A 14,293-nucleotide genomic window follows, 5' to 3' on the forward strand; every position below is an offset into this window, starting at 1 on the left:
GATAGTTCACTTAAAGGGCCGCCAGTTTTTCAAGCATTATGTCTCCTCCATATCTGATTAAATCGACTGATGTTCTATCTTCTCCTGCCGCCTTTCATCGTTTCATGTCTTTTAAGGCCCTTCTAACTCCATTGCAAGTTATAGAAGGGGCCTCTGTAATCTGTTTATTACTACTTTCAAAGGAAGTGTTCTGGCCGCTCAGAGTATTGTACAGGTTAGTATACAATTCTTCTGTTGCTTTTACGATATTGTTGAAATTGCTGATGATATAGCCCTATCTTTCAGTGCATACACCTTTGCTTGTCCTGTGCCAAATTTTCTTCTCGCCAATTTTATGCTGTGTCCATTTATTACTGCTTCCTCAGTCTTTCTTACATTATAATTTCCAATACACTTTTTCTGCTCATCGATCAGTTTTGACAATTCTGCCAAGTCCATCTGATCTCTCGAGTTGGACTGTTTCATTCTTCGTTGTTTCTTTATTAGGTCTTTCGTTGCTTGGGAGAGCTTACCTGCTGGTTTCCTTGATGCATTGCCTGGCGCTTCAAGTGCTGTTTCTGAAACCAGCCTAGTTATGGTTTCATTCATTACCTCTACGTCATCTACACCTCGCTGTTCTAAGGCTCCATATTTGTTTGCAAGTACCAGACTGAATTCGTCCGCTTCTATCCTTACAGCGTCTAGGTTGGCCTCTTTCTTCTTGGCCAATTTTACTCTTTCTCTCTTCAAATTCAGGTGAATCCTAGACCTTACTAACCTATGATCACTGCATTTTGCCCTACATAACACTTCTACATCCTGTTCTATGCTGGGATTGGCAGAAAACATTAAATCGATTTCATTCCTTGGCTTTTCCAGGTCAACTTTTTGTTGCTATGCTTTCTGAAGGTGTTCATTATTCATAGCTTATTCCTTTCCGTGAATTCTACGATCTCTCCTCTAGTGTTTCCAGAGCCGATGCTGTAGTTGCCAATTTCTTGTTCACCAGCCTAATTTTCCCCCACTTTTGTATTGAAGTTGCCCATTGCTACAGTGTACCGACTTTGCACTCTTCTCGTGGCTAACTCCATGTCTTCACAAACCTGATCTACTTCATCATCATCTTGACTGGAGGTTGGAGTGTAGGCTTGTACCACCTTTAATCTACACCTCTTATCAAGTTTTAAGACTACTGCTACCCTCTCACTAATGCTGTAGAATTCGTCAATGTTGCCTGCTATGTCCTTATGTATTGGGAATCCCACCCCGTATAACTTCCAATCTGAGAGATCTCTATAGCGGAGGATGTGGCCGTTAGCACTGTATAAGCCTCACCAGTTCTTCTAACCTCACTAAGGCCAATGATATCCCAAACATTGTCTTATAGCTCCTCAAAGAATCCTGCTAAGTTAGCCTCATTCGAAAGAGTTCGGGTGTTAAAAGGTTGCAAGGGTCAATTTCCATTGGTGGCCTGTCCGTGTCCCCGAGATTCTTAGCACCCTCTGCTGCGTTACGGGTCTGGCCACCGCCTTGGTCAGGTGCTCTGCAGCTGCTGGGGACTGAGTACCATGTGTTAATTGCAGGAGTCAGGAGGGAGGTAGTGGCCGAATACTGCACCAGGGAGGCCAATTCCTATTCTGGTGAAGGAGTGTCTTTGTTGAAGCTTAGTGGGCCTTCCTAGTTCGATTAGTATAGCCCCACTGGTTCTCCGTCGTTTTAGCCGATGTCAGGTGCCAAGCCTGACACCCACTCCAAGCCTGGAGACGTTCGAGTACCGGAGATTGTGAATTCCAAATTATCACGTTCAGAATTTTTAAAAAAAAGAAAAAACAAAGTCAAAGATTCGAACTTCTGACCTACGATAACAGAGCATACAAGTTAGCTCAGTCAGATAACTCTACAGGCTGTGAGGCTGTCTTATGGCAGAGAATTTCAGCCCAGTGGATCTTACATGCCTAAAAACTTTCTTGATTTATCTGCGATAGCTGTGCTTTGCTGATCACGATGGGTAACTCAAAACAGAATAATTTCTAAACGGTTCTGACCTCATAGAAGATTAGCCTTTTACAAATGCTGTTGCTGAACGTGTTAATGAAATAAGCGTGAACATTGAAAGAGGTCTTAAAAAGTTGTGCTGAGTGTTTGTCGCGTTTGCAATCACTCAGCATAAGAGTACCCACATTACTGAAATCGCTCTCGTGCCGTTTTTAGCGCAGGTGTTGACAGAAGTCCTAACTTCACAGAGAAACTGCTGAATTGGTGTCAATGAAAGGAATAACCACTGATGCTGACATTTCGTCGGTGCTTGAAGAAAGGGTCAAGTGGGCAGAACTGCTATGGGAGAAGCTTGTCTTCCTCACAATTGATGGTGCCCCATCAATGGTTAGACACAGGAATGGACTCGTGCGGTGAGCCGAACACAGCTTGCAGCACTAAACATAAATTCTGCTGGCGTCCACTGCATTCTGCACCAAGAAGCACTACAGCGCATCTCTGCAAATGAAGAACACTGTGTCTACCACGGTGAACTTTGTTCAGTTGAAAGCACTGAACCATCGTCAGTTCATGTGTTCGTCAGTTCAAGACGCTTTCGTGCACTGCTCAGCTATCTACAAAAAAGAATTCGAAGGCCGATTCCGGGACATGGCTGGCCTCCTTAAAATGTAACAAGCTTTCCCTGCTGCCGTTCTCGGTGCAAGCAGAAGGCGTGGTTTCCATACAGATTGAACTGATCGAGCTACAGGCCTTCACAACACTCAAGCAGAAGTTTGAAGACATTGGTGTACTAGAATGTCGTAACTTTCGTGACATATACGCATCCCCTGCACTGCGTAGGAAAGCTGGGAGAATCTTCACCATAAATGGGAGCACGAGTGTGGTGCTCTATGCAGGATAGGAGCTCTATGCAATATATGCAGCCGAGTGCAGGATGAGAGTTTAGCCTGATTAGGCTGACATGAATCAGCTGTCTAGTTGTCCTACGGATAACCGACATGCACAGTTGAAGGCGATATTTGGCCGCTTCGGATCAACAATACGTATATATACATATATTTATTTGTCACCTCTTTCATAGTACGGTCTCCCGGATACCATTGCATCCATCTCCAATCGTGAAACATTCCGTGATAACCTGAATTCATTGAGTGTTAATACTGTACTATAATGATGTTGCACTTTGCTATTTTTCTGTCATGTAATGTCAAGTTTTCTGTCATGTTTCCCCCCTTACTTGATGCCCTTCAATGGGCCTGTAAGGTATCGTGAAATAAATAAATAAATAAATAAATAAAACGGTAACTATAATAAGTTGTGGATAGTGTGCTCCATGTTTACACAGTACTGAAATTATTGAAGTCTTACCTTTAACACTTTTCTCCGACAGGGCACTGTATCTATGTATAAAGTAGCATCCAAGAGCCACAAGCACCAAAAAAAAAGAAAAACATTTAAAGTCTGTTGCTTACATAAGCTGCAAAGTAAGTGACACTAAGCAATTTTTTTTTAATGCCAGTTTTTGTTCTGGGTATACAGCATTAGAAAATTGGGCCATTTTTCCTGCGCCTCAGATATGTTCGAAGTTCAAGACACGGAGCCCGTGTTTACACTCTCAACAAAAGCTAATGTAAAATTTTAAAAATATATTGTGGATTGCTGGTGTTTGTTTTAAAAATGCTGATGCAAGAAACATGCAAAACTTAAATTATCAGCAGATGTAATTAAATGACATCTCAAAAGGATATTGTTCTACTCTGATGCATGATTTATACGACAATGTGACTTTCACATTTCCCATAAGCAAGCAAACATGTAGCATCGGCAAGCTGCTAGAGTGTGTCGACACACGTCCTTATTTATCTTGTTCTCAGGAACTGCATTTCACCAGCTAAAAACTTAATGTTATCGCTCAGTGCAAGACGAGCCTGCATGATTTTGGAACTTACTTGAATGTTATCATTGATTTTATCTATTGCGTATGTGCTTGCTGAACCTTGTATAATCAGGCTGCATGTGCGACATGAATTGTGTAGTTTTTGAAAGCCATGCGAGCACCAGTGACAACCCTGGAACTTTCGACGAGTTATGTACAGTCGACTCCCGTTAATACAAAGTTCACGGGGACCGCAAAAAACTTCGAATTAAACGAACTTCCAATTAAGCACAAAACACAAAAAACAGCACTTTATTTGTGGCGAATCGAGTATTTTCTCTAAGAAAAATAGTCGGTCATCTTGCTTTGCTTCTTCTTGCCGAATCGCGCTGCTGAAAGCAAGTTCTGCAGGCTGTAGATGTGGCGGAACGCTTCTTCTGCGTTACCTTTAGCGGCAAAGAAGCGCTCCGCAAGAGCAAGGCCCGCAGCTACATCGGCAGCCTTAGGTTGCGGCTCGCCTTCAATGTCATCGTCGCTTTCCTGGGTCGCTTCCTGGGGCTGAATAATCTCTACAATTTCGCTATCCGTCAGCGCACCGCACGTTTCGACCGCCTTCTCTACGGCGACATAATTTTCAAAATTGACGTCCCCGAGAGCATCACCAAAATCAGTGCCGTCAAGCTCACTTGTTGACGCTTCCTCCGCTGAAATTTCAGAGGCATCCTCCGAAGAAGCTGCCACAAAACCGCAAGCCCTGAAGCAGTTTGCGATTGTTTCTTGCTTCACACGATCCCATGCTCGCGCCAACATGTGGATGGCACTAAGCAGGCTCACCTCGTACTTTGTGGAGCTATCCATACACAAAATCATGCGCTCGAGGAGGTGCCGCCTGTACAGGACTTTAACATTCTTGATGATGCCTTGGTCCATTGGCTGCAAAACGGCCGTTTTGTTTGCAGGCAAAAATGCGAGGCGTATTGCACTCAAGGCTGGCACATTCCCGTGAGCACGGCAGTGATCGACAAGGAACAACACCTTGCGGTTCAAAGCAGCAAACTTGCGGTCCAATTTGCTTATCCAGCTCTTGAAGATTTCGGCCGTCATCCACGCTTTTTTGTTCACCTCATAGTCCACAGGCAGCGTCTTCACGCCTTCAAAACATCTCGGCTTCGTGGCTTTCCCGATCACAAGTAACCGACATCGTTCCGTGCCAGTCATGTTTGCCGCGATCAGCACCGACACTCTCTCCTTGCTGCGTTTGCACCCAGCACAGTCATCGTCCTTGAATGTCAGGGTCTTCTCTGGTAGAAGCCGATAGAAGAGTACAGTCTCATCTGCATTGAAGATGTCTTCCGGTCTGTATTCGAAGAGATATTCACGCAGCTTTCCGTTCTTCCATGTGGCGCATGTTTCCTGGTTAACGGACGCCTTTTCACCACACAGGCTCTTGAAAACCAGGTGATGGCAATCTTTAAAGCGCGTCAGCCATCCATCTGACGAAATGAAGTCCTCGATCCCCAACATTGCTGCAAGCGTTCGGGCTTTCATCGCAACGATGTCTCCACTGAGAGGAAGTTTGTTGCTCCTGGCCTCCCTAATCCAAACCAGCAGAGCCTTCTCCAACTCTGGGTAAGCGCCGGTGCGCATTCGCTTTCGAGAAGTCTTGAACTTGTCGTTCTCAAATGCATCCATTATTGTGCGCTTGTTCTTGATGTAGTTAGAGAGCGTGTTCGGCTTGATCCCGTACTTCCGCGCTATGTCTTGTTTGGCGGCACCTCCCTTCTCAACTTCCTTCAAAACCTCGACTTTCGTTGCCAGGTCGAGCGTGCGATAAGAGCCACGGTTTGCCTTGGCTATAAACTGCGCTACTAGGTACAGTCAATTCCGAATCACTCGTGGAACAACCTAGCCTACGAGCTTCCCACACAAAGGCGCTCGACCAACACACGCCTCGACGTAACGCTGCACACGCTGCAAGACTAATCTCGCACAATCTCACCACTGCCAGTATGCAGCGCTGCGTGCACCTATGGCACCCGCGTGGCAGCCGCGCGTGGCCTCCGGCGGGAGTCGCTTCGCCTCCCGCCGGAGTTGATCGCGGAGGCCACGGCAGCCGTAGCAATGAATAATCGCGCCGCTCCGATAAGGATGGCGTTGCGGGCGGCTGCGGTGGCGATGACACCAACGCGGAGCACGGAACTATTGCAACACTTGAAAAATTGCACATTCTACCAAAGAATGACGGTCACCTCGAGGATCCCGGCTGAAAATTAACTTCCAATTAAACAATATTACTGGATGAGGACTTCGAATTATCGAGCGATTTCTTCTATAGGATTACATGCAAAACTGACGGGACCAGCACTTCACTTCTAGTTAACCGAAAATTCCAATTAAGCGGCTTCGAATTATCGGGAGTCGACTGTACTTTTATTATGTATTTTACCAACGTATTACATAGTTTTTATTTGTTGGTTATTTTTCATTAGTGTGTGTGTGCTTTAGTTTTTGCTCTCATGTTTGTAGCATTGGGACAAAGCTTTTTAAGAGGGAGGCATTTGGAACGTGTACTTATTCATCCTTTTCTTGGGGACTACTTAAAGTTATCGCTCAGTGCAAGTCGCGCCTGCATGATGTGGAACTTACTCGAACGTTAGCATTAATCTTCTGTGAATGTTCTCGCTGAAGCTCATATAATCAGATTGCATGTGCTACATGAATTGTGTAGTAGTTTCTGGAAGGCACACAGGCACCAGTGATTACGCTGGAACTTTGGACAAGTCTTGTATAAAAGCCAAGGCACTTGACATGCAGATTAGATTTTCGTTGATCGTCGACTGTGCTCGCCGCTATCGCTGTGCTTGACTGTTATTTGTTTTTCTAACACAGGTCCGACCGATAAAAATATTGGTTTCGTTATTTGCAGTTTTCCTACTGTCTTTCATCGTCACTACATGACAATATAAATAATAGTAACCAATCCTGTTAAATATTCCCCGAAACCACTGAGTTATTCCAATTATGGATGTGTATAGGACTTGTGTTTCATTCCAGGCGATTCAAGTTTCACAGACAAAATTCCCTACATATCCTTCAATGGCCACATCTACTAATTCTTGTCAATTAACGACGATATTGATCAAGCAGATTTTGCAAGTGCCTTTTTTATTACATGCCCTGGTCATCTGCCTTGAACTCGCCGAATAAAAATGTCACACATATTTAGGCTGCTCATTCCAATATGTGACAACTTAGAATTTATGACATACACAGCAGTATACAGGGGCATTGTTATACAAGGCAAAATGTCACCTCCATGTCGCACAAAGTACAGATGCAATGGTATGCAGTCACCTTATACAGTGTAATATTAGCCCATTTTCAACCTGCAAGAACTGAACACATGCACCTAGTGCAATAACTTGGCATATAAATCCAATTGTCAGGATATTACTGCTACTAACAGTAGCACAGCAGCGTTTTTCAATATGTAGTATTAGCCTGACAAACACAAATATGTGAGGTGTGACATTTAACAGAAGATATAATATGGGCTTTCACAAAACATCTGTTTGAAAGTTGCACTCAAGTGCCTGGTAACAAACTTTCAAAATTAAGTATGTGTAAACATGTACTTTAAGTGTGCATTCAATGATGTCTAGGGATGGGCGAATAGTATACAGTGTCATTGAATATTCAAAATCAAATTGTTCTCTATTCGTTATTCACTTCGATTTGAATTCAGGTAGTGTTTGAATTTTTCAAGTTATTCGTTCGGTGCTCCCAAATAGTTAGCCAGAAGCCACGGACAGACAGGGCAAGTCTTGGAGGCTATGCTTTATATGTAATGGCTATCCTACAACAACTAAATCTCGAAGGCTGTACGTTTTTACAGAGTCAAAAATAGATTATCAAAACGGAAGTCGCAAGCTTTCCCCAGCTTTGTGCAAAGTATCGACCGATTGTGGGTCAATGCTTATGGACGTCCAAAAGAACATGCACATGGCCCAGCATGAAGTGATTCAAGACATCCCCACATGCAGGAACAGCGAGTGCGCCATGATTGGAAAGGCTCCTCAAGCCCTGTGCCCCAATTTCAGTTGAGCTTTGTGAATCTGACATGTACAACTTGAGTTCCAAAGAATGGAAATTAATCGTTGCGGCTGTAAAAGCAGTGCAGCCCCTAGACCAAGCAACGATCGAACTATACACAGACCACTATCCTACACTTTCCCAATTGATACCTCTTGTGCACTGTACACAAGTGGTGCTGCACGTGTCTGAAGGTCATGAAGCAGCATGATTTGCAAAGAGCCTTCTGCGCAGTCTTGGAACGAGGTTTCCTGGCTTAAAATGGCACATATTCCAGCAAACGCAATGCTGGTTGGCCCTCGTAACAAAGACATTTGCTACATTGGAGAGTAAAAAAAATTGGCTGGGGCTTAGCTAAGGTTAAACCTGGATATCTCGAAGCGAAAAAATTCGGTGATGCTTATGGTTTGTTTAGATTATGGTTATGCTTTATGATTTAGCCTATGGATATGCTTACGGTTTAAGTTATGGATATGCTTATGGTTTAAGTTATGGATATGCTTACGGATTAGCTTATCGTCATGCTTTATGATTTAGCCTATTGTTATGCTGACGGTTTAACTTATGAATATGCTTTGATTAGCTTATGGCTATGCTATACGTGTGCCTTGTGTAGTTATGCAAATTGCTTATCAATGATATATACCATAAGTTATGAAGGATCATTAGACTTCTTTATTCATCACTGTTGGGCACATTGTCTTACGATTTCTGTACAGCCATAAACACAGCTCTCTGTATCAGTAGTATTACTCTCTTCTCCTTCCATGTTGAATGCGCACGCCTATTCTCTGGCAAGCGGTAATATAGTCGGCCTCCCCGATAAACATGCACTTGCGGCGAACGTCAAACGATGAAACATAGCGCGCGCCGCGTGTGACGTCACGCACAGCAGCAGCGAAAGGTCAGGCAACGGAGCCGGCGGTGGCCACCTGCACCGACTCCGAACACGCTTACGGAGCCAATTCCGAGACACGCCGGCTCGCGCAAAGCGCGGTGTTGACTAGCGTAGTGAAGCTTTTCGCTTCAAAAGTTGGCAAAAGCTGCACTTGTGACTGCAGCAAATAAGTTCTTAGCTAGCCCAGAGATGGAGAAGCCTCCAATTAACACACTGTGGAGTCTTCTTTCTTCATTGAGCTCTAGCATAGTGCAAAACAGTGCACTTGAAAGTGTTCCTTGCCAAGTGGCAGGCTACTCGGTGCTCCTGCGCTTCCATGGTGAGAAAACCCTTTGAAGTGTTGGAAGAGCCATGGCAGCCGGATGAAGGTGGCACAAAAGTACCTCTCGATTCCTGCCACACAGGCAAGGACTGAGAGGCTGTTTTCAACAGAAAGAAATGTTAGCAGTCGACAGAAACTGCTGCTTCCAGACCATGGGGAGCAGCTAGCATTTTTGCACGAACACTTGTGAATGCAGTAAAGAAAAGCAGTATGTTGTGCCTAAATGAGTTATAATTCTTAAAAAAAAATTGTGTAGATAAGTCGGGTCATGATAAAATTGCTCCTTTTTCTTTATAATAAGTGATATATTCGATTAGAAATTATTCGATCAAATCGCTATTTGCTTCAAGTTCGCTTTGAACCTCAAGTTCACTATTCGTCCATCCCTCATAATGTCACATTAAACTACTTTGATTTCAAATGCAATTTTCGAACAATTACCTATGGTATACAGGTATGCCCGATAAGAATTATAACGGCCTTGTGATAGGGCTTCAACAAAAGGCATGTCAACAGTATTGGCCTGAGTGCTTGCCTATTGAAAGTACAAACAAACATAAATTGCAATTCATTTTTTTTTTACAAGTACAAGGGAACTATATGAGAATACACAATTCCTCACATAGCAAATTAACAAAACTGCACTGCAGTACATGGTGTTCAACACATAATGTGATGATTAAAATAATACATAGTAGCATATTACCACTTCGATGAACAACATGTACAAATAACTTTGCATGCAAATGTTAACAGCAATATAAAAGATGCTGTGTATAATTTCACACATCTAACTGCTCAACAAAACCGATGAACAGCATCACAATCAAATGAACACTTATTAGCAACAATAAATAGCAACTTCGTCATCCTTTACAAACAAAGGGTGCAATAAGCGTATTGTTGACTCTGTTACACTGCGGCTACATTTACTGCATGCAAATCTTGTCGATGCCAGCCAACATATTTGCATTAATAAGATCTTGATGAGGGCTAGTTGGTTGAAATTTAGAACTGAGGTTGAACAGCGGGAGGTTGAATTATCGCTTGTCTGTGGTATTTGTTTCTTATTGTCCTTGTTTTATTCAGGCTGTTCAACCTCAGCCAAAATACTAGCATAACTAACCAAAATTTCCGTCAGCAGCAACAACGAGCACCTGCACATATTTCATATATTTGACACTTGCTTTTACTGTACACCATTCAGTGATAACTCGAGAAACATGTATCATAAGCGAATGTAACTACTCAATACACGCCCAGTGGGGCACATGAACGTATACTAGACTCATGGAAAAGTGTGCGCTTAGTTCTGGTATTACGTTGGCCAAGGCCCTCCATGCATATGATACTAAAAACACAAATTATTAGCTCATCCCACTGTCATTATATTTGTTCTTCTCTGTTTATCCAGCCTCAAACAGCCCTGAGCTGTAACATGTAAACATGTAAAGACCATTAAACTTATTCTGTATGTTTCGATTCGAAATTATTCCGCAATAGCTAAAATGAAAAAAAAACAAATACGTTCATAAAAGCAAATGCTCTGGCTCTGCGAACCACCCTGTAACCAGGTGGCAACAAAAGAGGCTTTAGATTTCACAAAGCTGAGTATTGCAGGGCGAAAAGAAACATTCACAAGACCACAAAATTAAATTACCGTAAAACAAATCAGCACTTGGAATGATGTGCCTCCAGCAAAAAATAATGAGGCAGAATGTTGCTCACAACCAGACACTTGCGTCCACCAGCAGTTACTTCCCATAATCAACAATTTCACGTCACCGCGTAGCACATGAAAACGTCTAAATACATTAACGAACATATACTAGAATGGGAGCATAGGCGTCGAAAGTCTTGCAATGAAGCAGCGCAGGTTGCAGAAGCTAACCCAACATGTTGGTAGCATGGTCTGGTGAGCAAGAAGTGCCATGCTTCTCCCAGACACCAACACTTCCATCTGTGAGGTTGCATGCTCATGACTGGGGTTCACCCTGGTTCACAAGCACAGCTGCCTGGCAGTGGAATGTGATGAGCAGGGTGGCAGGACCCTGTTCCCAGGGTTCGCCGTCCACTTGCACAGGAAGATGTTCCAGCAACTCCAACTGCCCAGAGCAAAAGAAGCAATATTCACACCTGACAGGTTAACACTGGTTAGCTCAATAGTCAATAAAATTGCAGCTACTTCTGTTCACCATTTTTGGTTTTAAAACTGTGAAAAGTAAACAACCTTTGAAAATTGAATTATAAGTAAACATGACAGCACCCAATGGTGCATTTTACAGTGAAACCTTTTTAATATGGTACTTAAATAAAAAATCTAGATAATTTGCACATATGGAACACTCATATTAAAGATGTATATAGACATACAGCATAAGATACCGATTCCACACCAATTTGGTGTGCATTGATCAGTTTGTCATGGGGACAGTCACACGTGCAGTGTTTCATGAATGAGGATAGCACAGGTGGTGCGCAAGCACACGATATCGCATTTGGTAAGTTTACAATGTTGCCAGATCACAACATTGCCGATTCAAGCCAAAGTAACCCAAAGTGATCTGATCTTGAGCACTTCGTGTGCAGCATAGAGAGCCAGCTATAGGCCCATATTAGACCAGCTATGCCTTCATATTGGACCAACTGTGTCTCCATAGTATGGTGTCACCAGCCCTTTAGTTAGCAGTGCCACCTGTGGTGGAGTCTTTGTTCACAGCATGTGAAACAGATGACAGTCCAGAGGAGAAATGCACTGGTCGCAGCACAAAATTAGCACGTGTTGCTGTGGTGTAGCATGTGTTTCTGTGGTGTTTAACTCTTTCCCTACCATTGAGAAAATAGGTGTTATTTGTAGGTAACACCAGATTTCTCTTTCCCTGAAGGAACTACTGTACTTAATATTTTATGTAATACGTACATAAACAAAATGCAGAATGAATGCACTTTTAGGCGTAAAAGTTTTATTAACGAGATGTCATCATCATCAGCCTGGCTACGCCCACTGCAGGGCAAAGGCCTCTCCCATACTTCTCCAACGAGATGTACGTCATAAAAAAGGTATAAATTGCCAAACTCAAGATTGTGGGATAAATATGAACAAAGTTTGTAAAGGCATGCTTGTATCTACTAAGACAAAAATGTAACAAAAATTATGAGATATACAAAATGTATTGCCATCAAATAGGCACTACCTCTGAAAAAAAAAAAATCAAAATTTTTCATTGAACAGTTATTCCACTACAAAAATTTAAGTACAAGCACTACAGTTTGGCACGATGCGCTGCAGTCACCGATGTTTTGGGCTGGCTTGCGTCGTCATCGCTCCCAGAGTCAGAGTCTAACAAAAAGGCAGCAGCCTCAGACTCACTGTTGCTCAATCCATTGATAAAATAAGCCGCTGATGGAACGTAATCGCGAGATCTGCTATCTTTCGAAGCGAGCGCACCATTCCTGTAGGCAGCCATTTTTGCTTTCTAATTTGACAATTGTGAAACTTCAGAGAGTGTTCAAAAATTAACTGCTAGCAGGGAAAAAGCAAACTGCTTAGAAAACAAAACTATGGTTCTCCTCTTTCACTTCCTATGGCATAGAGTGTCTGTGAGCGACGCAAAAGGTCTCAAAAGCGGCATTTCAAACCATCGGTAGTGGGCAGTCATTTTCGCTTTCTACTTTGACGCTCGCAAGAACTTTGGAGCACGTTCAAAAATCACTGACTGGAGGGGGGGGGGGGAAGCTAACTGCTTAGATAACAAAAATATAGTTCTCGTTCACATACAGTAGCATAGTGTGTTCGTGAGCAGTGCAGAAGGTCTTGAAAGCGCCGTTTCAAACCATCGATAGTGGGCGGTCATTTTTGCTTTCTACTTTGACGATCGCAAAAACATCGAAGCATATTCAAAAATCACAGCCTGGGGGGAAAAAGCGAACTGTTTAGAAGACAAAACTATAGTTCTGCTCATTCAAGTACGATAAGGCAGTGTGTCCGTGAGCAACACAGAATGTCTATAAAGCAGCATTTCAAACCATCGTTAGCAGGCTAATGATGCCCAATGGGCACGGTATGAAAAGAATTAAGGTGCATTCACACCGGCCAAGCGGGAAAGCGGGGAGCAGCAAAAAGCATGCGGGTTTTCAACGCGGCGTGGCGGCGCACGCGAGGAGCTGTTCAGACCGCCCGCCTGGCCTAGCTGCCCGTGCCGCCACTCACGGAGCCTCGCGCTTTCACAAACGCCCCGAGAGCTTGCACCGCTTTCGACAAACCAGCTGTTTGCGCGTTTTTGCTGCTCTCGCTTGCTAACCACTTGTGAAGAATGATCAGCTCGGACGAAGAAGACGAAATAGTTTGCATTCTGCTCGTAGCAGCTGTTCAAGACAAGCAGCAGAACGCTCGAAGGAAGACAGCCCGCCAACGCCGCTGGTGGGTTCGCCCCGCCTTGCAAGAATGAGAGAAAATGGGTCATGCCAATGCTTTGCTGCCCCATCTTCGTTCGTGGGATGTGGAATACTACAGAGAGAGTCTCCATTCTGCACTCCTGTGATTTACTGTAGTGTTTTAGTTCAGGCACGCACATGTACTCTTGAGCGAATCAGTTGTACGTAACGCAACACATGCTTTTTCTGCAGTTATTTAAGGATGCCCCCGTGCTCCTTCGACACGTTATTACAACTCCTGAAACCAAGGATACAGAAAGCTGACACAAACTACCGAAGGGCAATTCCTCCAGAGCACTGGCTAGTGCTAGCTGTCAGTTAAGGCTTCAGCGCTATTAATTTAGGGCTTTTTGTTATTTCTAGTTTCTAAGCAAGTGTTTTCTTACACGGTGACCGAGCGGGACCATGCATACACTTTCGTGTTTTTCAACGTGTCTTTTGGCTCAGGTTCCTGGCTGCAGGGGAGACACTGCGCTCCTCATCTTTCAATTTTCCATCTGGCCGCTCTACGGCTTGCATGATTGTCGCCAAAGTATGCCAGGCCACTTCGGACGTCCTCGGGCCGATTTACGTCGCTCAGCCGTCCACACCGGATGAAAAACTAAAGGTAACCTATTCGTTGTCGTCTATGCATGCTTAATGTTGCTGTAGATATTGCTGCACACTGACTGTATTGCACAAATAATTGCAACATTTG

At 43.6% G+C, this 14,293-nt stretch overlaps 1 protein-coding gene across 3 annotated transcripts in view; it reads right to left on the reverse strand.

Annotated features, from left to right (window-relative positions):
* Window positions 1-6,030: 6,030 nt before the first annotated feature.
* The window catches only part of Dgkepsilon (diacylglycerol kinase epsilon), a 52,993-nt gene continuing 44,730 nt past the window's right edge, over window positions 6,031-14,293 (reverse strand). For all 3 annotated transcript variants that reach the window (XM_075681826.1, XM_075681827.1, XM_075681825.1), the window contains one exon: window positions 6,031-11,267. In XM_075681826.1, the coding sequence (XP_075537941.1) occupies window positions 11,139-11,267 (129 nt within the window). In that variant the 3' untranslated portion in view covers window positions 6,031-11,138. The remainder of the gene's footprint in view (window positions 11,268-14,293) is intronic.

This window comes from Dermacentor variabilis, chromosome 2 (assembly GCF_050947875.1).
Source record: "Dermacentor variabilis isolate Ectoservices chromosome 2, ASM5094787v1, whole genome shotgun sequence".
NCBI classification, from domain to species: domain Eukaryota; kingdom Metazoa; phylum Arthropoda; class Arachnida; order Ixodida; family Ixodidae; genus Dermacentor; species Dermacentor variabilis.